We start from the raw sequence: 26,095 nt of genomic DNA on the forward strand, positions 1-26,095 counted from the left end.
GGCTCACTGTAAAGAATATGCAGAAGACTTCATACAATTTTTCACTTTTGATTTATCAATATAGTGAATTATGCTATTAGTGTAATTTAGCATTTAGTCCTATTTAGCATTTTAATAGCATTTTTGCATTCCTGGAATAATCTCATGTGGCCATGGTAAGCTGTTGTTGTTCAGTAGCTAAGTCATGTCTAATTCTATGCCACCCCATGAACTGCAGCCATCAAGGCTTCCCTGTCCTTCACCATCTCCTGCAGCTTGCTCAAACTCATGTCCATTGAGTTGATGATGCCATCCAACCATCTCATCCTCTGTTGCCCCCTTCTCCTCCTGCCTTCAATCTCTTCCAGCATCAGGGTCTTTTCCAAAGAGTTGGCTCTTCGCATCAGGTGGCCAAAGTACTGGAGCTTTACCTTCAGCATCAGTCCTTCCAATGAACATGCAGGGTTGATTTCCTTTAGGATTGACTGGTTTGATCTCCTTGCAGTCCAAGGGACTCTCAAGAGTCTTCTCCACACCACAGTTCAAAAGCATCAACTCTTTGGCACTCAGCCTTCTTCATGGTCCAACTCTCACATCTGTACGTGACCACTGGAAAAACCATCCCTGTGACTATATGGCCCTTTGCTGGCAAAGTAATGTCTTTGCTTTTTAATACTCTATTACATGATGTTTTAAATGCAATACTAACCTCTATTGCCTAATATTTTATTGGATCTTTTTACAATATTCATGAGTGAGATTAATTTGTGTTTAGAGGGATATCATTTTCAGGTTTTAGTATTGATTTTATGGTAACCAGAAAAGATTATTAGATCAAAAGGCATAGATATTTTTAAACTTAATAACATAGGTTACTGAAGGCTTTGAGGAAGGTTGTAGCAATTTATACTCAGTAACAGCCCTTTAGAATATTTATTCACTGCACCCTCTGTATTTTGTACCCTTATTTTAAAACAATATTCAGTATTATTTATAGTTACAGTAACATGCTTATTTGATATATGAAAAGTAGCTTCTTGTCTCAGTATTTCTTTGATTACTTGTGAAGACAAAGAGGTTTATTTCAGCCAATTACACTTTTCCTGGTCATGTATATTACTATTATTTTTTACTGTATCTTGTATAGTACTCAAATTAACTGACCACTTAAAATCATATTTAATCCTCATGATACGGAATCAGGAAGCCCTGCCTCACCCGGAATAACTGCTTTCCTTTCGTGATGAACGACAGTCAGAACGAGACTTGACTCTCGGCCCAGGGCCATCTGCTGTCCTGTGGCGATTCCTCCGCCACCCCAGACCCAACACCCAACACCTAACGCCCGTCTGCTCGCCAAGCGCTGTCCTCTCACAGAGGTGAACACACACCCAGAAGCCTTTGGGTAGGACACTGGCGCCACTCCTCAGTCTGAATGTCACTTTCTGAAGATGGCAAATACACTGGTCTACCTTCAGCAACTTCTCAAGTCAATAACTACCTTTTGCTGCACTGATCTAAGAGATTTTTCCTTCATTCTACGTAAAAAATTTTCCCTCAAGAACATCCAAAAGCAGAAAGCCAGCAACTTCTGGCAAATGGCGGTGCTCCCCTCTCTTCTGTACAGTTAGCACATTAGGAAGTTAGGCCACAGAATGAAAAGGGGGACTTGGAAATTTTAAATGTTTACTTTTAAAACAAACTGATTTACTTATAATTCTAGATGTTATTTTCAAATAACCCCTAACATAAAATATACTGTCCTTTAATTTTCTCTTGGTAGACAGCTGTCTAGCTTAGGCACACAAGACTGTGATCTGCTCTCCAGACTTGCTAGAAAGCAGGAGTGCTCTGCTTTGGGCAGCAGGGTGGAGGTAGGAGGTGCAGAAGGTCCTCGGGAGACCAGGCACGCTCCCCTCCTCCGTCCACATGCCAGACTCTGCAGTCCCACTCACGTGGTGGTGGTGAGACCTTGACCATGTATATATCCAAGCTCGAATGATGACAGACATGCTGCTATTTCTGCTTAATAAGGAAACACCCCAGAAATGATTCCAGGGTTTACTTCGTGGAATCACTGTGAAACAGGTGCATCACATGAGAATCAGAAGCAGGAGAGAGCTGGAAACTGGTGTAAAACTGAGCCTCGAAGGGATATACAGCTCCTCTCGTTACACGTGTATAAGACATAGCCCCCATTACCACCCAAAGAGGGCTTACAATTGAGGCAACTGAAGACACTTTAAAATTCTAAATGTTAATAAGCAGAGTACATCATGCAAAATGCTGGACTGGATGAAGCACAAACTAGGAATCAAGATTACCAGGAGAAATATCAATAACCCCAGATATGCAAATGACACCACCCTTATAGCAGAAAGTGAAGAGGAACTAAAGAGCCTCTTGATGATGGTTGAAAGAGGAAAGTGAAAAAGCTGGCTTAAAAATCAACATTCAAAAAATAAAGATCATGGCATCCAGTCCCATCACTTCATGGCAAATAGATGGGGAAAAAATGGAAACAGTGACAGATACTATTTTCTTGGTCTCCAAAAATCACTGCAGATGGTGACTGCAGCCATGAAATTAAAAGATGCTTGCTCTTTGGAAGAAAATCTACGACAAACCTAGACAGCATATTAAAAAGCAGGAATATTACTTCACCAATGTATAGTCAAAGCTATGCTTTTTCCAGGAGTCAAGTACGGATATGAGAGTTGGACCATAAGGATGGCTGAGCACCAAAGAATTGATGTTTTGAACTGTACTGTTGGAGAAGACTCTTGAGAGTCCCTTGGACTGCAAGGAGGTCAAACCAGTCAATCCTAAAGGAAATCAGACCTGAATACTCATCGGGAGGACTGATGCTGAAGCTGAAGCTCCAATATTTTGGCCACCTGATGCAAAGATCCAACTCACTAAAAAGACCCTGATGCTGGGAAAGACTGAAGGCATGAGAAGAAGGGGATGACAGATGAGGTGTTTGGATGGCATCACCGACTCAATGGACATGAGTTTGAGCAAACTCCGGGAGATGGTGAAGGACAGGGAAGACTGGCGTGCTGCAGTCCACGGGGTCACAAAGAGTTGGACACGTCTGAGCAACTGAACAATAAATATAAATGAACACCAGATCATCACACTCAGATTATGAACATGCCCACTGTGTGGATCACAAAAAACTGTGGAAAATTGTTAAAGAGATGGGAATACCAGATCACCTGACCTGCCTCCTGAGAAATCTGTATGCAGGTCAAGAAGCAACAGTTAGCACTGGACATGGAACAACAGACTGGTTCCAAATAGGGAAAGGAGTACGTCAAGGCTGTATATTGTCACCCTGCTTATTTAACTTATGTGCAGGGTACATCACACAAAATGCCAGGCTGAATGAAGCACAAGTTGGAGTCAAGATTGCTGGGAGAAATATCAATAACTTCAGGTATGCATATGACACCACTCTGATGGCAGAAAGTGAAGAGGAACTAAAGAGCTTCTTGATGAAAGTGAAAGAGGAGGGAGAAAAAGTTGACTTAAAACTGAACATTCAGAAAACTAAGATCATGGCATCCAGTCCCATCACTTCATAGCAAATAAATGGTGAAACAATGGAAACAGTGACAGACTTTATTTTTGGGGGCTCCAAAATCACTGCAGATGGTGACTGCAGCCATGAAATTAAAAGACGCTTGCTCCTTGGAAGAAAAGTTATGACCAACCTAGACAGCATATTAAAAAGCAGACACATTACTTTGCCAACAAAGATCCATCTAGTAAAAGCAGAGACATTACTTTGCCAACAAAGATCCATCTAGTCAAAGCTATGGTTTTTCCAGTAGTCATGTATGTATGTGAAAGTTGGACTATAAAGAAAGCTGAGTGCAGAAGAATTGATGCCTTTGAACTGTGGTGTCTGAAAAGACTCTTGAGAGTCCCTTCGACTGCAAGGAGATCCAACCAGTCCATCCTAAAGGAAATCAGCCCTGAATATTCATTGGAGGGACTGATGCTGAAACACTGATACTTTGGTCACCTGATATGAAGAACTGACTCACTGGAAAAGACCCTGATGCTGGGAAAGATTGAGGGCCGGAGGAAATGGGGATGACAGTGGATGAGATGGCATCAGTGACTCAATGGACATGGGTTTGAGTAAGTTCTGGGAGTTGATGGACAGGGAGGCCTGGCTTGCTATAGTTCATGGGGTTGCAAAGAGTGGGATATGACTAAGCGACTGAACTGAACTGACAGTTTTCCAAGTTTCTGTCTGTGCAGGTTTTTTCTTTTGTATTAGATTAACTTGTCGTTAAGTTCAGAGGCATCACTAGAGCCCATCACACCAAGCTGAGGTGCACACGCTCAGGAAACACCAACCGGAAGCTCACCGACACGCGTGGAGCTCTGCGAGGGCCAAGCTGGGTGCTGTGTTGATCAGTTTTTGTAAATTTGAACTGTTTGAGAATAACATTTAATTAAAAATTTTAAGGACACAAACTTCACCTTCTTTGCAAAGGAAAAACTTGGGGAAAAGATCAAAGTAAAAAGAACAGAATTGAGATCAGAAATCCATTTTAAGTCAAAATGACAATGTCTTCTTAAGTTAATATTAATCGTTTAATTATAAATCTCAAAGGTTTAAGTAGTTTCTGTGACCTTAGCTTTGGAAAATTGTACCATATGGAGCTTTCCTTAAATTTGAAAAAGATGCTGGGTTGTTGCTCCAGGCCTTTTGGTGACTTCCGGCTGGCAGAATTCCAGTACGGTCCTTCGGATGCCATTAAAATTACAGACCAGGAGCCCGAGCCTGTAAGTACCACGCCAATTTCACAAGAGCTTTTTAAATTCAGCACAGTGTGCAAAATGCGTGATGTGTTCATAAATTTTAAGATATCAAATTGTGAAGCTTAAAGCCACTACTTATACTGGAGATTTCACAAAGGACCTAACAATACACTAAATATAAATAAAACTTTTGTGTTTCATAAAATCAAAGGACAAAATTAAAAGGCAAATACCAAAAATACTTGCCACAAAGAATTTTCTCATGCTAAACACGAAGTTCATATAAGGTGATCAGAACAATGTAAGGACATCAACCACCGAGAAACAGACGAAGGACATGAACACACAACTCTCAGGAAAGGAAACATGACCAACAGATCTGTTATAAATATCCAGTCTCACTCTTAAATAGGAAATTAGAATCAATAAATGTTTCTCACCAACACCCTGCCCCCCCAAATTAGAGTACTAAGGACTGGCCCTATGAAACAGTCTGCGGGGAAAGATAAATTAGTACAATGTTGCTGAAAAGCAACTTGACCCTGTAATTCAACTGGGATCTTAAACTAAGGGGGAAAATGGAAATGTTGACAAAATTTTTAGTATGAAGATGTTAATTTTTGCATCAATTTAGATAACAACTTTTAAAGTAAAATGTTTAAAAAAAAATAGAAGAGTGTCGGCCTGGGCGTCGCACTGAGAGGCCCGCCCGCGCTGAGGCTCTACCGACCGGAGAGGACAGGGGAGAGGGGACAGGGAGCCTTCCCAGGGCAGGGACCTGCGGGCAGGAGCGAGGGAGGCGGCCCCCAGGACCGGCCACAGTCCCTGTGGCTCAGTGGAAGTTGGCTCACAGCCGCATCGCAGCCGCAAGCATCAGGGCCCACGGTCCCCCCAGGCGGCTCCTCCGCTCGAGCGTCTCCAGGCGTTTTCAGCCTAAACCCCGACTCCTGCGCTCTGGGGACCACTCCTTCCCGCGGCGCCCCATCCTCTCCGAGCACCCCCACCTTCCCCACTGCCCCCTGCGGCCGTGCTCTGTTCACACCGCCGCCTGCAGCGCCCTGCCCACGGTCACAGCCATCCTCAGTTCCAAATCCTGGACCTTCCTCCCCGCCAGGCCTTCCAGATTTTCTGTCACATCCTTGATAAGCGTCCTTTCCGAACTGCCTCCTGCTATTTCTAGGAAAATACACTTTTCTCCTCTTTCTGTCTCCTCCCCGACTTCACCAGTCCTGCATGTCTGGTGGTTTGGGGTATGACCCCCAGCCCCAGCGCTGCAGCCCCCGCTCTGTCCGGCCCTCCCGAGGGTCGTCTACAAACGCTCCTCCAATCCAAATTGCTGCTGGGCCTGAATGGAGGGCCCCCTCTGCCGGACCAGAGGACCCGACAGGCGCGCTCACGGAATGGCTGCCCTCCGGGCCGACTCAGACGCGCCTCCTCCGGCACGGTCGCCACCGTACTGCACCTCGAGGCGCCCTGGGGGCCCCTCCTGGACTGACCCCTCCGCTGCGCTGGTCATGCCAACGCTGACAGAAGAGCCTAACAGCCCCGTGGGTCCTGCCACTTCACGGCGAAGGAGCCCTGAGCACCCCCGGGGTTCAAGCTCCGAGCTAAGACCAGCACAGTGTGAGCTCGGCAGGCCTGCTGGTCAGGCCCCGCCAGAACCGCGCCGCCCGGGTCGCCTCCCAGCCCCCGACACGTCCATCAGGGTGCGGCTCCGCGCCTGCGCGCCCTAGCCCCGCGCCGCGGCGTCCAGGTGAATCTCAGCTGTCCCAGTGCGCCCCGGACGCCCTTAGAGCGCGCCTCCCGCCTCAGCCCGCCCTGCGCACCGCCCCTGCGTGTCCCGCAGCCGCCCTGCCCACCGGCTCCTCAGAGACAGGGTCTCTCGTTCTCGCCTTTCTGCGTGGTTCCCAAGTGCTGGGATAACGCCTCAGACACAGAAGATGTCCCAGAAATACTGGCCAAACTACTGGCGGTATCCAGTACTATTTTATTATCTATAACCTGTATATCCGTTAACAACACATATAAACCTGTACTTGAAAACTTTCCGCTCTTATTGAAAAGAACCCTTTAAAACGTGGACGCCTGACTGAAGAGAACGGAGGCCTCGGCTGCCTGTTCTAAGTCTGGCTTCACTATCTGGAGTTGAACCCTCGGGACACACGGTGCCCAGGCCACTGAAGCCTGTGTCCTCAGAGACACTCTGCCCGGTGGGCAGCGGTGAGCGGCGGGGCGGGAGCGCTGTCCTCATCGCCCCCCTGGCTGAGGCCAGAGGCTGAGACAGCCCCGCAGCAGACGCCGCGGCCTGGACACTGTGCACTCTGCCTCAAAGCTCTGACTGCGCTGCTCTGGCGAGACGGCCACCTGCGACCCCGCTGGGTGCACAAAGGCCCCGCGGCCGGCCGTGTCCGGGAGGCTCCGACGCCCCCGCCTCTCAGCAGAGGGGACTGAGGCCGTGTGCCCACTGGCTCCAGCACCGCCCTGCAGCCGCTCAGGACGACCCGCTCACAGCGCCGCCTCTGTCCCCCGCCGCCCTGACACGTCTGAGCCTGAAGCAAACCCTGAGCCCCGCTGCGGACACCCGGGCCCCAAGGGGACGGGGCTGGTCACCACCCTCCGTGCCCCTGGCCACCCCAGCACGGTCACCTCCCGTCCGAGTTCCCGCAGTAGCTGAACTGGTCTCCCGGCGTCCAGCTCTGCCCTCAGCGGGCGTGCTCAGAGAACCGTCAGCCGGGACCCACCCCCGGCCTCCGATGCGCACAAGGGCAAAGCCCAGGCCTGTCCAGGGCCTCCACTCAACGCTGGGCCCACACACCCCCGCCCACTGTGATGCTCGACAGCACACGCGTCTTTGGTCACTTGGCAGGGGTGCTCCCGTCAGTCCCTGCCCGGGAGGCAGGGGCGAGGTGGGGAAGCCTGAGACGCGCACACCGCGCACCTGCAAGGCCTATAAACTGGGAGGACGGCTCCAGGCCACGCCTGAGAGGCGGGCCCGGAAGCCAAGGCGTTGGCCTGGGCCTCGCGCGCCGGCCCGCCTCCCACTGCCCGGCTGCCTACCTTCTCCAGTGTCAGCTGCGCCTCGGCGGCGTGGGTCTTCTTCAGCTCGAGCCTCATCTTCTCCGACTCGGCCTTCAGCTTGCTCACCGCGGCCTCGTGGTCCCGCGTGGCCCTCTGCTTCTCCTCCTCCCGCAGAAGCCCCAGCTCCACCAGCTGCTGCTTCCGCTGCGAGTTCACGCTGACCAGCTCCTCTCTCAGCTTATGCACCTGCGCCTCCATGTCCGCGAGCACCTTGCGAGGGAAACGGCAGAGGCTGTGACCGGGGTGTGGAAGGACGCGAGCCACCAGAGGCCAGACAGACGCGCCCACCGCCCCTGCCTCCGCCTCCTGCTCCGGCCAGCCAGCCCCTCCTGGCTCCGATGGAAACGCCACCCGAAATGTTTTACCCCTGACAACGCATTTAGTTTTGTAATTTCAAATACCTTTGTAAATGGAATATTACTTGGTTCTTCTGCAACTTGCTTCTTCAAGTATTTGGCATCATGTTTCTGAGATTCCTCAGTACTTGCTACTCAATTTTTGTTTTTATTTCATTGATTTCTGCTCTTATTTTTGTTATGCCCTGCAGTCTACATTCTTGGAGCCTTTTTTATTCTAACTTCTTATCTTGGATATCTCACTCATTTATTTTTATCCTTCCTTCTTTCTTGACTTGTAAACTTAAGACTATAAATACTGCTCTACTACTGCGTAAGTTCAACCTCTTAGATACATGGTATTCTCATTATCATTTAATTCAAAGCATTTCAAACTTTCATTTTTATGTTTTGAGTTATGACGTGTTTAAAAGTATGTTTCTTAATTCCCAAACACGTGGGCATACTAACTTCCCAGGGTTGTCACAACAAAGTATGAAAAAGTGAGTAGCTTTAGACAAGTTTACTCTCTCAAAGTTCTAGAGGCTACAGAATTATCAGGCTGGACTTATTAATTTAACATCTCTGTTCCATTCTCTCTCCACTCATTATGAACTCACATAGATGTAAATTAGATCTTCCTATTTTTTCATTTCATGAATTTCTCATGTTTTCCATCTCTTTTCCTCTCACCTACATTCTAGGCATTTTCTGCATGTAATTAGATCTCAAATCCATACAGATTCTGAATTTCAGTTGTTTTAATTTTGGGGAGTTTATTCTTATACAAATGTGTCTGGTGAGTTTTCAATGCCTTTAACCGCTTTAGTAAATAATTTCAAGTCCTTTAAAGTCTTTCACTTCACAGCACATACTAACCATGACTCCTCGATCTGCGGTTGATGAGTCCAGCATCTCCACTGTTGCTCAGAGTTTTTAAGACCCTGGGTTCATCATACTTTGCTTTTTGTCACACTGTGTTGTTACTCTTTTCAAACGCAGGCTCGTATCTGATGGGATTGGAGGTGTTTCTCCAGCCGCCATCTGACCTTGACAGACCCTGGAGATGTCGGCGTGTCTGGATGACTTCAGAGCAAGTTTTCAGCCTTGTATCCCAGGGTATGCTGAGGTGGGAGTTCAGGCATCGGATGTTCATGAGCACTGGCTTGTAGGCGTGGATTTTCAGGGGCACCTCACTCAACACTAAGGTTTTTTCTAGTTTACTAGTTTCTTTTTTTTTTAAATTGAAGTACAGTTGCTTTAAGGGCTTCCCCGATGACTCAGTGGGTAAAGGATCTACCTGCAATGCAGGAGACACAGGAGACCTGAGTTTGATCCTTGGGTCAGGAGGATCCCCTGGAGAAGGAAATGGCCACCCACTCCAGTATTCTTGCCTGGAAAACCCATGGATGGAGGAGCCCAGTGGGCTGCAGTCCATGGGTCACAGCGACAGTCGTTTTATAATGCTGTCGGGTTTCTGCTGCTCAGCAGAGGGAACATGTACATACATATACACATGTTTATATGATGGTGTTTGGTTGCTAAGTCATGTCCAACTCTTTGCAACTCCATGGACTACGGCCTGTCAGGCTCCTTTGTCCATGGATTTCCCAGGCAAGAATGTTGGAGTGAGTTGCCATTTCCTACTCCAGGGGATCTTCCCGACCCAGGGATCAAACCTGCATCTCCTGCATTAGCAGGCGGATTCTTTACCACTGGTGGCTCAGACGGTAAGGCATCTGCCTACAATGTGGGAGACCCGGGTTCGATCCCTGGGTCAGGAAGATCCTCTGGAGAAGGAAATGGCAGCCCACTCCAGTACTCTTGCCTGGAAAATCCCATGGATGGAGGAGCGTGGTAGGCTACAGTCCACGGGGTCGCAAAGAGTTGGACACGACTGAGTGGCTTCACTTCACTTTCACTGGGGAGGCCCTATATACATGGCCCCTCTTCTTCAGATTTCTTTCCCACGAGCGCTGATCAGGGTTCCCAGTGCTGCGCAGCGGGCTCTCATCCGTTCTCCGTTTAATACGCGGTGGTGCTTACAGCCGACGCCGCTCTCCCGGTTCTCATCCGTTCTCCGTTTAATATGCGGTGGTGCTTACAGCCGACGCCGCTCTCCCGGTTCTCATCCGTTCTCTGTTTAATACGCGGTGGTGCTTACAGCCGACGCCGCTCTCCTGGTTCTCATCCGTTCTCTGTTTAATACGCAGTGGTGCTTACAGCCGACGCCGCTCTCCCGGTTCTCATCCGTTCTCTGTTTAATACGCGGTGGTGCTTACAGCCGACGCCGCTCTCCCGGTTCTCATCCGTTCTCTGTTTAATACGCGGCGGTGCTTACAGCCGACGCCGCTCTCCTGGTTCTCATCCGTTCTCCGTTTAAAACGCAGTGGTGCACACAGCCGACGCCGCTCTCCCGGTTCTCATCCGTTCTCTGTTTAATACGCAGTGGTGCGCACACGATGACGCCGCTCTCCCGGCTCATCCCCCTCCTGCTTCTTCCCTGCTTGATGACAGTTCTCCGGTTTCTGACTCATTGGCACCTGGTGGCGCTTTGGTGTCCCAGCCCGAGTCCCAGTGGCAGCCTAGATCATCACCTTAAGCAAACCCTGGACATTGTTTTACTCCTGTGCCCAATAAAAGTCCCCAAACTCAAGTTCAAGTTTACTTGGTTTTAGAAAAGGTCCTCAAGGGCGAGAGCTGTCTTCAGCACTCTGCTCACACTTCTGGGTTTCTGTTTTCATTTAAATGTTGACATCTGCACATCCTAACTAACTCAACCGCTTGTGAATACACACACACACACACAATGTTCTTTAAAAAACTGTATCTGGCGTTCCAAGTTGTTTTCACAGGGAAAGCAGAGCAAGGACCCTGGCATGCCCAGCTACCAGGTGACCGGCTGGTTCAGGCTGAGGGGACTTGGTGTTGCTGTGACTATACGTGCATTAGCGAGAGCACGGCATTTTCTGAAACACAGTGGGAACTGTTCAAGGCACTGAACACTTCAACAGGCACCATATAACCCAACTATCGCCTGACTGGACACGCCTTCCAGGGCTGGGCATCATCATTCTGTATATTTTTATCAGTTGACTAGGTACATAATGGTAACTTAGAGGAAGGTGTTTTAAATTGCTGGCACCACTGGTAATGCACTGGCTTCAATCCAACGGTGATTTTTAAATAGAAAAACTATGCTGAAAAATGTATCAACTAATTATGGGAGAAATAAACATTAAGTGAAAGAACTCAATGCCGAAGGTGTCCCTCAGGTATTTAGTATTTCAGTCATTAGCATGTGCTGATAACTAGAGGGAGGAAACTGCCAAGATCAATCTGGAATAGATGTGTTCATTTTTCTTTAATATTATAAATAGTAAGCTATAAAACTTCACCTATGTGACTGACATAAAAGGGCAGAATTATTTTAAAAATTCAAAAATTACTAAAGGCTGTGTCTCTAAGAGACAAACCATAAGGACAACTTTTAGTTAACCTGACTCTTAAATAACAGTTCAAAAACATACAGACCAGAAAGCATGGAAGCAACCCCAATGTCCCTTGATGGATAAACGGATAAGCAAAGTGTGGTTTATACACACAGTGGGATATTATTCAGCCTTAGAGAAGAAGCAAAGTCTGCAATATGCTACAACGCGTATGGATCTTGAAAACATGATGCTAAGTGAAATAAGCCAGAAGACAAAGGCTGTGTGATTCTCCTTATGTGAGGTACTTAGAAGAGTCAAAACCACACAGACAGAGAGTATAAGGGGATTTTCAGGGCCTGTGGGTGAAGAAAGGAGAGCTGTTGTTTTAATGGAGACAGTTTCAGTTTTACAGGATGAAAAGAGTTATGTGATAGATGGTGATGATGGTCTCAATCAAGGTGAATGTACTTAGTATCACTGACCTGTACACCTAAAAATGGTTAAGATGGCAAATTTTATATTATGTGTATTTTACCATGAGAAAAAATTAATTACAAAAACCCTCCAACAACACAGACCAGTTTCCTCAGAAAGATAATGGCTCTTGAAACCACACTGAATCTGAAAAGTTCTGGCAAAAGAAGTGGCAGGCTTATCATCATCTTATAAATGATTATGGATTGTCAGGACTATCATCCCAAACAAACATTTTAAATGCTCTTTATGAAAGAAAAATACATTAATATTTAAATTGAGGACATGTCCATAGTTAAGAAGCAATCATTTTGATTATTTTCAAAGTTGAAGAATTATTCTACAAGCACTTTTGGAATAACAACACATTAACAACTTATTGATACATGAAGTCACTTACATACATTTCATAAGAGTTTATGGGCAATCCTCACCACAGACTGAGGTATTAATCTATAACTATACATAAGTCAGTATTTATTAAGACTTATGGTGTAGAAGCCATGGTGATAAGAGACCTCCAGAAAAGCATTTTGCCTAAAAGACTTTAGACTACAATACATAAGCTACACATACGCGTACATGCACACACACACACACACACACACACACACACACAGCGTAACAGCCATAAGAGGTGACAAAGGGTCACAAGAGGTCAGAGAGAGAGCAGTTATGTGAGCGCAGAAGAATTCTGGAAAATTGAATAAAACCTAAGCATCTGAGACGGACCTTAAGAGAAAAGACAGTAGCATCTGGAGACAGAGGTAGATACGGGATGTTTCAGGCAGAAATAATGAGCCACAGGAAAAAGAGAAACAGAGCATTAAAAAGGAAGAGAGGAGACTCAGAAAAGTGGAATTTGATGCAGTTATTGAAGGGTTTCAAAGTTTAATGTCTTCAGGTTTCCCACAAATTAAGATAAACCAAAAACGAGCTCCTAATAAAAAAATCACCAAGTCCCCCCCGCCCCAAACCACCACTGGTTAGTCAACAGAAACAGATTTCCAAGAGCAAGCATTCAGATATCAGAAAAAGAATATAAACATGTATTAACTGTTTAAAGAAACAAAGGATAGAGTTGCAAAATGAGTAAACCAGAAGAGATTAAACAAAAATGACCAGATTTGACAAAGAACCAAACATAATTGCCGAAACTAAAAATGCTGTGTGAAAGACAGAGTGGGTGAGTTGAGGCGGCTTAGACGTAGCGGAAGTGAGAGCAGTGAACCAGGAGGCAATGTTAATAGAAGGCCCGCGGCACAGCACAATACGAGAGCCGGGCAGGGGAAACAGGTTACACCCGGCACGGGGCATCCCAGGAGCAGCCTGCACACGAAGCCCCAGAGCTTGGTTTCTCACACCAGCCCCCAGTGAAAAGAGCCAGTGGTCCTTGCACGGATGGCAGGACGTCCCTGAGCTAATCTGGGACAGCCTGGCGCACTGGAAGCGGGGAAGTCACACTGACGGAGGCAGATCTCAGGGACGGGCCAGGGGGAGAGCCCCCAACGCCGCAGCTGCACCACCCGAGAAACCAGTGCTGCGCTCCCCCGCATGGACCCACATGGCTAGAAGCGATTCCACTGATAATGACACGGAAGAGATCAGCGTTTCTCGCAGAAGAATCCCACATTACCAGAGAAGCACATCCACAAATCCCTAACAGACACTCCTCAAAACTGTCAAGATCATCAGAAATAAGGAAAATCTGACAAACCATTCCAGTAAAGAGGAGACTAGGGATACAGGACAACTAAAATTAATGTGACATTCTGGATGCAATCTTGAAACAGAGAAACACATTAGGTAAAAATTAAGGAAACCTGAAGAACATGTGGATTTCAGTGAATGATGATGTATTAATATTGGTCATATAAAAAGATATGGAGTCTTCTCCAAAACCACAGTTCAAAAGCATCAATTCTTCTGCACTCAGCTTTCTTTATAGTTCAACTCTCACGTCCATACATGACTACTGAAAAAACCATAGCCTTGACTAGACAAACCTTTGTCGACAAAGTAATGTCTCTGCTTTTTAATATGCTGTCTAGGTTGGTCACAACTTTCCTTCCAAGGAGTGTCTTAATTTCATGGATGCAATCACCATCTGCAGTGATTTTAGAGCCCAGAAAAATTAAGTCAGCTACTCTTTCCACTGTTTCCCCATCTATTTGCCATGAAGTGATGGGACTGGATGCCATGATCTAAGTTTTCTGAATGTTGAGCTTTAAGCCAACTTTTTCACTCTTCTCTTTCACTTTCATCAAGAGGCTCTTCAGTTCTTCTTCACTTTCTGCCATAAGGGTGTGTCATCTGCATATCTGAGGTTATTGATATTTCTCCTGGTAATCTTGATTCCAGCTTCTGGTTCTTCCAGGTCAGCGTTTCTCACGATGAACTCTGCATATAAATTAAATAAGCAGGGTGACAATATACAGCCTTGACGTACTCCTTTTCCTATCTGGAACCAGTCTGTTGTTCCATGTCCAGTTCTAACTGTTGCTTCCTGCCCTGCATACAGGTTTCTCAAGAGGCAGGTCAGGTGGTCTGGTATTCCCATCTCTTTCAGAATTTTTCACAGTTTCTTGTGATCCACACAGTGGAAGGCTTTGGCATAGTCAATAAAGCAGAAATAGATGTTTTTCTGGAACTCTCTTGTTTTTTCAATGATCCAGTGGATGTTGACAATTTGATCTCTGGTTCCTCTGCCTTTTCTAAAACCAGTTTGAACATCTGGAAGTTCACGACCCCCAAAAGATGTCCTTTTCATTATAGGGGACTGGAATGCAAAAGTAGGAAGTCAAGAAACACCTGGAGTAACAGGCAAATTTGGCCTTGGAGTACAGAATGAAGCAGGGCAAAGGCTAATAGAGTTTTGCCAAGAGAACGCACTGGTCATAGCAAACACCCTCTTCCAACAACACAAGAGAAGACTACACATGGACATCACCAGATGGTCAACACTGAAATCAGATTGATTATATTCTTTGCAGCCAAAGATGGAGAAGCTCTATAGAGTCAGCAAAAACAAGACCAGGAGCTGACTGTGGCTCAGATCATGAACTCCTTACTGCCAAATTCACACTTAAATTGAAGAAAGTGGGGCAAATCACTAGACCATTCAGGCATGACCTAAATCAAATCCCTTATGATTATACAGTGGAAGTGAGAAATAGATTTAAGGGACTAGATCTGATAGACAGAGTGCCTGATGAACTATGGATGGAGGTTCATGACACTGTACAGGAGACAGGGAGTAAGACCATCCCCAAGAAAAAGAAATGCAAAAAAGCAAAATGGCTGTCTGAGGAGACCTTACAAATAGCTGTGAAAAGAAGAGAAGCAAAAAGCAAAGGAGAAAAGCAAAGATATTCCCATTTGAATGCAGAGTTCCAAAGAACAGCAAGGAGAGATAAGAAAGCCTTCCTCAGCGATCAATGCAAAGAAATAGAGGAAAACAACAGAAAGGGAAAGATTAGAGATCTCCTCAAAAACATTTGAGATACCAAGGGAACATTTCATGCAAAGATGGGCTCAATAAAGGACAGAAATGGTATGGACCTAACAGAAGCAGAAGATATTAAGAAGAGGTGGCAAGAATACTTAGAAGAACTGTACAATAAAGATCTTCATGACCCAGATAATCACGATGGTGTGATCACTCACCTAGAGCCAGACATCCTGGAATGCGAAGTCAAGTGGGCCTTAGGAAGCATCACTATGAACGAAGCTAGTGGAGGTGATGGAATTCCAGTTGAACTATTTCAAATCCTAAAAGATGATGCTTTGAAAGTGCTGCACTCAATATGTCAGCAAAGTTGGAAAACTCAGCAGTGGCCACAGGACTAGAAAAGGTCAGTTTTCATCCCAATCCCAAAGAAAAGCAATGCCAAAGAATGCTCAAACTAAGGCCATGTTCAGTAAATCTTTAAACCAATTTTCTGCTGACGGATGGGGCTGTGTTCCATCCCTGCAGTTTGGCCTGAGGCCGAACTACGGTAGGAGTAATGGTGACCTCCTCCAAAAGGACGTCTGCTAGCACGCCGTGGCCCCCAGGCCTCCGCAGTCAGTGTCGCTGACCCCGCAGCGGGTTCCTTGGAAGAAAAGCTATGACAAAGCTACGGAGTGTATTAAAAAGCAGAGACATCACTTTGCAGAAGTATAGTCAAAACTATGGTTTTTCCAGTAGTCATGTGAGAGTTGTTGGACCATAAAGTCTGAATATAGAACAATTGATGCTTTTAAACTGTGGCGTTGGAGAAGACTTCTTGAGAGTCTGTTGAACAGCAAGGAGATCCAACCAGTCAATCCTAAAGGAAATCAGACCTGGATACTCATTGGAAGGACTGGTGCTGAAGCTGAAGCTCCGATACTTTGGCTACCTGATGTGAAGAACTGACTTTCCAGGAAAGACCCTGATGCTGGGAAAGATTGAAGACAGGAGGAGAAGGGGACGACAGAGGACAAGATAGTTGGATGGCATCACTGACTCAATGGACATGAGTTTGAGCAAGCTCCTGGATATGGTGAAGGACAGGGAAGCCTGTCAAACTGCAGTTCATGGTCACAAAGAGGTAAACACAACTGAGCAACTGAACAACAAATTAATATTGGTGCAAAACTGAAAGCACCCCTCAATGTAAGATGTCAATAATGGGGGGACTGGGGTGAGATCATGGAGAGCTCTCTACAACACCCTCTCAATTTCTCCTTAAGTCTTTAAAATAGTCTATTTTCAAAATCAGGACAAAAAGAGCATAGAAAAAGGTGGGAAATATGAAAAAAAAGTAAGATAGTATATCAATAATCAAAACACAAATAAATGGACCAAAATTACTACTTCAAGTAACACAACATTTAAAATTTTTTAACATCAAAATTCATCCATGTTTTTTATGAGACACACCAAAGTCATGAAGAGATTGAAAGTAACTAGATGAAAAAAGTTATTATACCTGTAAAATATTAATGAATGGCATTTTTAAAATAGTGTCACCAAATTACTTTTTTATATCAGTCACCAGAGGGAGGGACACATCTAAGTGCACACATGTGATAAAACAACCTTAAAATATACACAACTGCAGGGGAACCGTGGGAGAAAGTCCACCCTCCCAGTGAAAGAGCTCATCACACACACACATGCAAACGTGTGTCAGTGCTGCAGGAAGCTGGCGGCGTCACAGGTGTCATCTGGCAAGACTGCAACTGCGACTGAACTAAGCACCATCACAGAGATGAGAAGAACAAAACCGAAATAGTTTCTCACATACTTCAAATATTAAAAATACATACCTTAAGTAACTCAGGTTTCAAAATGAAGTTAGGATAACAACTAAAAGTACTTATAATTAATCTCTGGAAGGAGACACAACCCACTATTTAAGGTGGTATTTTATATGGGAATGAGGGTGTTAGTCCTGATGGGGTGTATGGGAGATATTTCACTGCATCTATTTTTACGGCTTTTAAATTCTGATTGGTGTTAACTGTGGTAAAGAATCTGTCTGCCAAGCAGGAGATGTGGGTTTCATCCCTGGATCGGGAAGATCCCCTGGAAAAGGAAATGGCAACCCACTCCAGTATTGTTGGTAAGAAATTCCATGGACAGAGGAGCCTGGTGGGCTACAGCCCCTGGTGTTGCAAAGAGTCGAACACGACTAAGTCCGCACACGAATGCACTAATCAAACAAATATGTAACATTTAAATTCTGAAAAATGACTGATAATGAACATTTTCCTTTTCAAATCCTGAAGGATGAAACTAAAGGAAGTAAGTAGCCTTAACATGCTACTTATTTTTAAAAGGCTAATTATTAGTGAAATAGGCAACCAATTTAAGAAATTAGCAAGATAGAACAGTTTCTTGTAAGACTAATGAAGGAAACAAGGAAGAAGGCACACACACACAGATGCTCGAGATGGGAGCCAAGTGTGGCCACGTTGCCCGGAGAAGGAGATGCTGGCATCCAAGGGGGACACAGACGCTACGGATCCACCAAGGTCACAGAGGCAACATCGCAGAAACATCATGCCAGTAACCAGACATGCTGGGTTGAATGTAAAATGTAAATGTAGAATGTAAAATGTAAATGGTAGAATGTAAAATGAAGAAACTATCGGCTAAATAATCCAATTAAAGAAACTGAAAGGACAGTGAAGAACCTTCTGACAAAGAAAACACGAAGTGCAGACTTTATAGGTGAGTTCTAGGAGAATCACCCAGGAGGTGCATCATTCTAACTTTTCACAGACTTTTCTAGGGAATAGAAAATGACAAGTATACACTGAAACTATTTCAGAAGTCATAATATTGATACCAAAGGAAGACAGGAATGGGAAGAGAAATAAAAACTATTGGCCAACTAAGTCATGAACCAGATATAAAAATTTTAAATAAATTATTAACAAACAGAGTCCAATAATGCATAAAAATAAAACACACCATCACCAAGTTGCAGAGGATGCAAGGGCAGCACGTTTATAAGATTCTATAAACACCAATAAAGGTCGGATTGAGATGAAAAGAAAATTCTTGAACTATAAAAGCTTACCAAAACTGACTAGAAAAAAACTGGAAAATATGAATCACCCTATCACTGCTAGAAAATTTTAAATAGTAGTCAAAAATCTTTCCAGAAATAAAAATATCAAGCCCAGATGGTTTTACTGGCCAGTTCCTTCAAATATTTAAGAAACAAATAACTCACTCTTCTGCTAATTTTTTGAGAGAACAGAAAAAGAAGAATTATTCAGCAACTCAAATTATGAGGCTAGCATAACATTACTTAAAAACATGTCCAAAAAAGAAAACTGTCAGGTCAATCTCTCTTAGCAGTTATTAGCAAACTGAGTCCAATGATACTAGGTCATTAAACTATTAGATGGGACATAATGCTGGTTTAATATTAGACAATAACCTGTAATATGATTTATTCTTTTTATGTATTAGAAGAAAAAGCCTTATGATTATCTTAATACACAGAAAAACATTTGATGAAATTCTGCCATATGAACTCTTAGTAAGATAGGAATAGAAGAGACATTCTTAACCAGATAAAAATATTTAGCAAAACTCCAGCAAATTTTAATCATTCTTTATAGTGAAGTTTTAAAATAGCTCTCTTAAAATCAAGAAGCATAGAATGTCTGCTACCATTACTTGTATTCATAAGTGCATGACAAGAAAAAAAATTAAATGAAAAAAAAAACTGTCTTTAATCACAGATATTATAATTGTTGAGGAAAAGGACAATGAACACACAAGTCACTAGAAATAAAAAGAGAGTTTAGAAAGGCATCTGAACCAAAGATCAAAGTTTAAAGATCACTTGTAATTTTTATACATCTGAAGAAATTATCCAAACACTACTTGCAATTATGTATAGCAAATATAAGATGGGCAAAACTCTGAAGAAAAGATAATCAGCCTTTTTGGAAGACTGTAAAGATCTAAATGCCTGAGACACATCACAGTGATGTAAAGCCTGGCTATCAGCTCTCCCCAAGGTGGTCTACAGCATCAGCGCAGTCCAGGTGAAGCTCCAACAGAAGCTTTCCAGCCTTGACAAGTGGAGTCTGAAATCTACAGGAATGAACACCGTTCATGCTACTCCTAAAAAAGAACAGGTGGTGCGGCAACTCACACCAGTATCAGGACCTAGATCAACGTTACTGAAAGGAACAGTTCGTATTCTCAGAGACCAAGGGGCCCAGAAAGGAGTTCTGTGGGTCAGGGCTGCTGCGCAGCTCAGCGGGGAAGTGACGGACTGGCTTAAAACCTGCACTGAGACAACAGGTTATTCAAACGGGAAAGGAAGATGCCACATCCGCACCTTACACAACAGACGAAAATAAATTCTCTCCATTCCTAGATATATGTCCTAGAGAAATAAAATACATCCCACAAAAACATGCACAGGATGTTCAAAGCAGCATTATTCATAGTGGTCAAAAAGTAGAGAGAACCAAAATGTCCACCAGCTGATGAATGGACAAATAAGACCTAGTATATCCAAACAACAGGATATTATTTCAATTAAATGAAACCGAGAACTAATGCATGCAACAACATGGAAGAACCTAGAAGACACGCTGAATAAAAGTTTCGCTCCCAAAAGCGCACGTGCTGTTTGGCTCCACCAGGTGAACTGGGCAGAACAGGCAAATCCCGAGAGACGGGACGCAGGCTGGGTGGTTCCCTGGGGTTGCGGTGTTTGGGGAAAATGGAGAGTGACTGCTACCAGGGCTTTGAGAGGAGGTGCTGAAGGGTGGTGGCTGCACAGCTCTGAGAACAAAGACTCCCTGAACTGTACACTTTAAATGGGTGAATCGTATAGAATGGAAATTACATCTCAACAAAGGGTCATTTTAGAAATCAGTGCTTAATGGATTACAACTAAATGTGAAAGACAAAATCTTTTTAAATATGGGAGATGGCTTTTTTTGGGGGGGGAAGAGCTGCATGGCTCGTGGGATCTTAGGTCCCTGATCAGGGATTACACCCGGGGTACAGCAGTGAGGCCACCAAGTCCCAACCACGGGATCACCAGGGAATTTTGTGGGACAGGCTTTTTCTATTTCCAGGTAAGGAAGGGTTTCTTAAGCATAACTCAAAAGGCACTATTGAAAAGACTGATAAAATAGATACCATATGATTAAGAAGCTTCATTCAAAAAAGATACCACAAAGCTAATGAAAAGATAAAGTGAAACCTGGAAGAGGAGATTCACAATATATGTAATTAACAAAAGAATAATATCCAGAATTTGTAAAGCATATCAATAAAAAAGATAAACAATCCAACAGAAAAATGAGGGAAGACGTGAACAGGAACTTCTAAAAATTTTAATGGTAAACGTATGAAAAGCATCTTAATTTCTCTATTTTCATGATGCTGGGCACAATAAATATGTCTTTGGATTTAAGCTGACAGATTCAAAGAAAACGTTATTTTAGCTTATGGTCTTTTAATCTTCTAACATTATTTTATAAATATCACATGGTTGGATGGCATCATCGACTCAATGGACATGAGTCTGAGCAAACTCTAGGAGATAGAGAAGGACAGGGAAGCCTGGCATGTCCATGGGGTCGCAAAGGGTTGGACACAATTGAGCAACTGAAAAACAAAAATGCAACAGAATGTTCTCTTTGGTTCTAAACAGCTCCCACAGGAAGTGTGGCGTAAAGACAGTTTGACCTTGTAAAAAACACTTATTCTACAGTTACTAGACCGAGCAATTAAAAATACATTACTTGCCCACCTTGCAGTTCAGCAAAAACATTGCCTCTGCAACTTGTAAAGATGAGAAAAGGGTTTAAATTGCCCCAGATTCCACAAGAATAGCTTAGCTCTGGAAGGAATTCTATACACAAAATTAAATATGGTGTCATTGATCACAGGGCATGACTAAATTACACGGGAGAAGATAGAGTCTAATCTATAGGAAGGGCAGGAAAAAAATTTAAAGATTAAAAGAATTTTAGAAAAATTAATACTCAGATTTGGAACACACTCCAAAGGGCTTATGTCAATAAACAAAATATAGTTTTTACCTGCAGAAGAAGAGAGTACTCTGGGTAGAGAATAACAAAGAAAAACAAGAAATAGGGTGAAAATACAAAAGTAAAGCACTCATTAATTTATGTGCCTATTTGGAGAAAAAACTTCAAAAGGAGAAGCAGAACGTGTAATGAGTCTTATGAGTTGGCAAACACTGTGCCTGCATTTGTTTCTTGTGAGTAATGATGATTCTGCTAAAAATTCATAACGGATGCTAAAATTTCCAGTTTTAGTCTAAAAGAACCACCAAGTCATCTGCTTGAAAATAGGTCTTGAGGAAAGTGAGTGAAAACCCATAGCAACTGGCTTTTAGTTAAGTTACAATGAAATGGGAAAAAAGAAATTTCACATCACACTGGCCTATTTTGGAAACTTGCAAACAAAAATGTCCACTACACTTAAAACGACTGCATATGAGCATTTATTTTATAGACTAAATAGATTTTTACTTTATAGATTAAACAGATTAATAATGAACAGAAGCACAAAATAGAAATAAGCATATATTTTCTGGACTCAAGTGGAACCATAAACGTGGGGACAGTCCCCTTGAGGACCACGACCCTGCAAAGACGCTGTTTTCAGGTAGCGCTTCTGACAGTCTCATCGTGGGACGGCAAAATAACGTCTAAAAGCACACGTATGGATGTGTCATGCACAGCTCACTTGGCGCCGCGTCGGGGCCAGGGATAGGAGGACCTCAAGTCGGGAAGAGGCTGTGTGCTGCACCTAGAAGCACTTGAAGCTATTTCTTTGACAGAGAGTTTCCAGGAGCAACAGGTAACCTATTTGGCCTTGGAAAAAGAATAAAATTCAGGCTGAATTCGTCTTTCCTAGAAAACTTCTCTAAAGAGTGGCATTCAACTAACTGGAAGGCAGATTTTCAACATTTTCTCCACTTACCACACTTCCCTCTTCTAGGAAAGCAGAGTTTTGACCCAGGTTTTCTGCTAGTTCTGTTTTAGCTTCTCTGTTCAAACATTCTATATGCAATAAGGTCACAAGAGCCCAAATGTTACACTACTGCCATTCAGAAAGCATGAATTAGTGTGCTAATAACCATGTGACTTCAGTAAAGCAAGCTATTCAGAAGTTTGGGCTGCTTAATTAAATACAAGAAAATCTAGACCATGTGAAGCAGGAACAGCTGGACTTCACACAAGGAGCTCATGGAAGGGAGACTGAAGCTGGGCTTGGTGGGTCCTCTCTTACGGTGACTATTACTCTGACAGCATTTCTCCCAATTATGTGTTCTTTAGTGCATTGTGAGTACTTCATACAACTCTAAATATATGCAGAAACTAAAGCAGAAAAATCACAGACAGGATTTAAGTCAGTGCCACGTGAACACTAGGACTTCTAGCTCTGTGTCCCGTCCTCAGCCACTGCGGAAAACAGTGCTGCCGTTCAGCCCTCAGCCACGTCTGACTCTTCACGACCCCACGGACGGAAGCAACACAGGCTTCCCTGTCCTTCACTAACTCCCAGAGTTCCTTCAAACTGACACCCACTGAGCCAATGACACCATCCAACCACCTCATCCTCTGTCACCCCCTTCTCCTGCCCTCAATCTTTCCCAGCATCAGGCTCTTTTCCAACTAATCGGCTCTTTGTATAAGGCGACCAAAGTATCAGAGCTTCAGCTTCGTCAGCAGTCCTCCCACTGAGTATTCACAACTGATTTCCTTTAGGATGGACTGGCTTGATCTCCCTACTGTCCAAGGGACTCCCAAAAGTCTTCTCCAGCACCACAGTTCAAAAGCATCAATTCTTCAGTGCTCAGACTTCTTTACGGTCCAAATCTCACATCCGTATATGACTCCTGGAAAAGCCATAGCTTTGACTAGACAGACCTTTGTTGGCAAAGTGATATCTCTGTTTTTTAATACACTGTCTAGGTTGGTCATAGCTTTTCTTCCAAGGAGCAAGCGTCTTTTAATTTCATGGCTGCAGTCACCATCCACAGTGATTTTGGAGCCCAAGAAAATAGTCTGTCACTGTTTCCCTATTTTCCCCATCTATTTGCCATGAAGTGATACTTCTAGGAATTCTGAAATAAGCTCAAAGTAAGTGTCCTCTAAAGCCATGAAGGCGTCGGTGGTGGCCGTCTCCACACAGCAGCACAGCACCTCCGAACTGAAAAGGCAGCCGAGACCCAAGCTCAGCTATGGCCAGCCATCCCGCCGTCTCCGCCCCGTGTCGTGTCTAGGGCAGAGGCCAGAAGCGAACGGGGCGCCGCGCTCCTCACCATCCCACCAAGAAAGAGTTCTGGACCAGTCCGCTGTCCACACAGGCACCCCAGGAGACAGTAAAGAACAACTTATGATAGTCTGAACTTTTTTTAAAAAAATGGTCTGAACTTTTGTACATGAGCTGTTACTTGCTGCTTTCGCTTCTCTATTCATAAAATGAATTCACTTAGTATAAAAAGGAACTGTATGGGTAAAGCCAATGCAAACGACTAGGAAAAATGCACTAACTAAATCCTAGGTGGTATTATTTGCCTCTGCTTAAGAGTTGACTCATTGGAAACGACCCTGATGCTGGCAGGGATCGGGGGCAGGAGGAGAAGGGACGACAGAGGATGAGATGACTGGATGGCATCACTGACTCGATGCACATGAGTTTGCGTAAACTCCAGGAGTTGGTGATGGATAGGGAGGCCTGGCCTGCTGTGATTTATGGGGTCGCAGAGTCGGACACGACTGAGTGACTGAACTGAACTGAACTGATAAAAATAAAATATATCTTTGCTAATTTTTAAATAATTTACCCTCTTTAGTTTAAAATTACATTCAAACATTTGTGTGTGTTTTTAAGCTGAGCTTCAATTAAAAAGATTGTTCCTAAATATATACAAGTGTACATTCAAAAGGTATAAATAGTCTGTAACTAGCGTACAGACATTGGAAACAGGATTCAAAACAATATAATATAAAAATAAAGGTTTCAAATGGATTTATAGATTTAGATCACTGTGTTTTTTGTGGGTTTTTTTTTTTTTTTGAGGACTTATCTTACTAAATATGGGCTTCCCTTTTGGCTCAGCTGGTAAAGAATCCGCCTGCAATGCAGGAGACCTGGGTTCAATCCCTGGGTTGGGAAGATCCATGGGAGAAGGAAAAGGTTACCCACTCCAGTCTTCTGGCCTGGAGAATTCCATGGACTACATAGTCTATGGGGTTGCAAAGAGTCAGACACGACTGAGTGACTTTCACTTCACTTACTAAATATAATGTTAAACTCTTTTCAGCATAATATCCTTGCATCTAGTAAAACTAGACAGCTATGGGACTAAGTTATGCATCTTAAATATTCTAACAGCCACAGCACACTGATTATAACACTTTTAAAAACAAAAGTGAAAGTGAAGTCGCTCAGTCGTGTCTGACTCTTTGCGACGCCATGGACTGTAGCCTACCAGGCTCCTCCATCCATGGAATTTCCCAGGCAAGAGTACTGGAGTGGGTTGCCATTTCCTTCTCCAGGGGATCTTCCTGACCCTGGGATTGAACCCGGGTCTCCCACATTGCAGGCAGACGCTTTACCGCCTGAGTCACTAGGGAAACTGAGGCACAAAAGTTACCTAGATCAAGATCATGGATACCTCATCAAAACTCAAAGGAAAAGCTGCTGTAAGTAAATTTAGAGATGAACATCAACAAGAAAATAAATGTGTTTCAATTTGCTTAAGCTTTTGTTTGATAAATATGTGAATTGATTTTTTTCCGATAAATATAATCAAAATTCAGTGTATTTTAAAATTTATGGCTTTGTTTACAAAACTGCTATGTTCAGTTTTATGCAGAGCTCTTCCAAAGCCATTCTGTTATGAAGACGTCCGTAGAACCACCTACAAGGCCACTAGTCTGTATCTAAGATTCCCAGGCCCGCTGAACTCCCGGTGGCTGACTATGTGCTCGGTGAGGGAACAAAGTCACCTGACCATGTATGAGACAGATGAGCTATGACATCATTTTCCTTTTCATTGACCTAAAAGGTTCAGCAAGTCCTTTCATCCTCTCCCCCATCTGTTCCCGCTTGCTCAGCGAGCCCACCGATTGCACTGGGCGGGAAGGGCACACCTGAGGGGACTCTCGCAAGGCAGACCTCGGCTCCAAGGTAGGCTCACGCTGCTGCGGCAGCCATGCTGGGCGGGCTGCCTGACCCTTCTCGTTAGCCTGGACCTCGGGTCTTTGTCTGCTTCAGAATCTGAGATCTCACTTCCTGACTTCAGGCCTGCTCGAAAACGGACGGGACTACTCACTCCCCAGATCCGCTGTCATGATTAGACTCGACTTTATGTGATCTCACCCTGTTTATCTCTTACCTGTTCTACTACGTGGATTCGTGAGACCTTTTTCTGACCTGTTGACCTGACTTCACTCTCGTAAAACTGACCAGCCTGAGTTTCTGACCCTCCTAATAACTTAACCGTCTACATTAAT

General features: G+C 44.1%; 1 protein-coding gene across 9 annotated transcripts in view; it reads right to left on the minus strand.

Moving 5' to 3' along the window:
- CEP112 (centrosomal protein 112) overlaps window positions 1-26,095 on the minus strand; it is a 303,426-nt gene that overhangs the window by 93,188 nt on the left and 184,143 nt on the right. For all 9 annotated transcript variants that reach the window (XM_070480128.1, XM_070480127.1, XM_070480129.1 and 6 more), the window contains one exon: window positions 7,819-8,049. In XM_070480128.1, coding sequence (XP_070336229.1) covers window positions 7,819-8,049 — 231 coding nt within the window. The remainder of the gene's footprint in view (window positions 1-7,818; window positions 8,050-26,095) is intronic.

Source organism: Odocoileus virginianus, chromosome 17 (genome assembly GCF_023699985.2).
Source record: "Odocoileus virginianus isolate 20LAN1187 ecotype Illinois chromosome 17, Ovbor_1.2, whole genome shotgun sequence".
Lineage (NCBI taxonomy): Eukaryota > Metazoa > Chordata > Mammalia > Artiodactyla > Cervidae > Odocoileus > Odocoileus virginianus.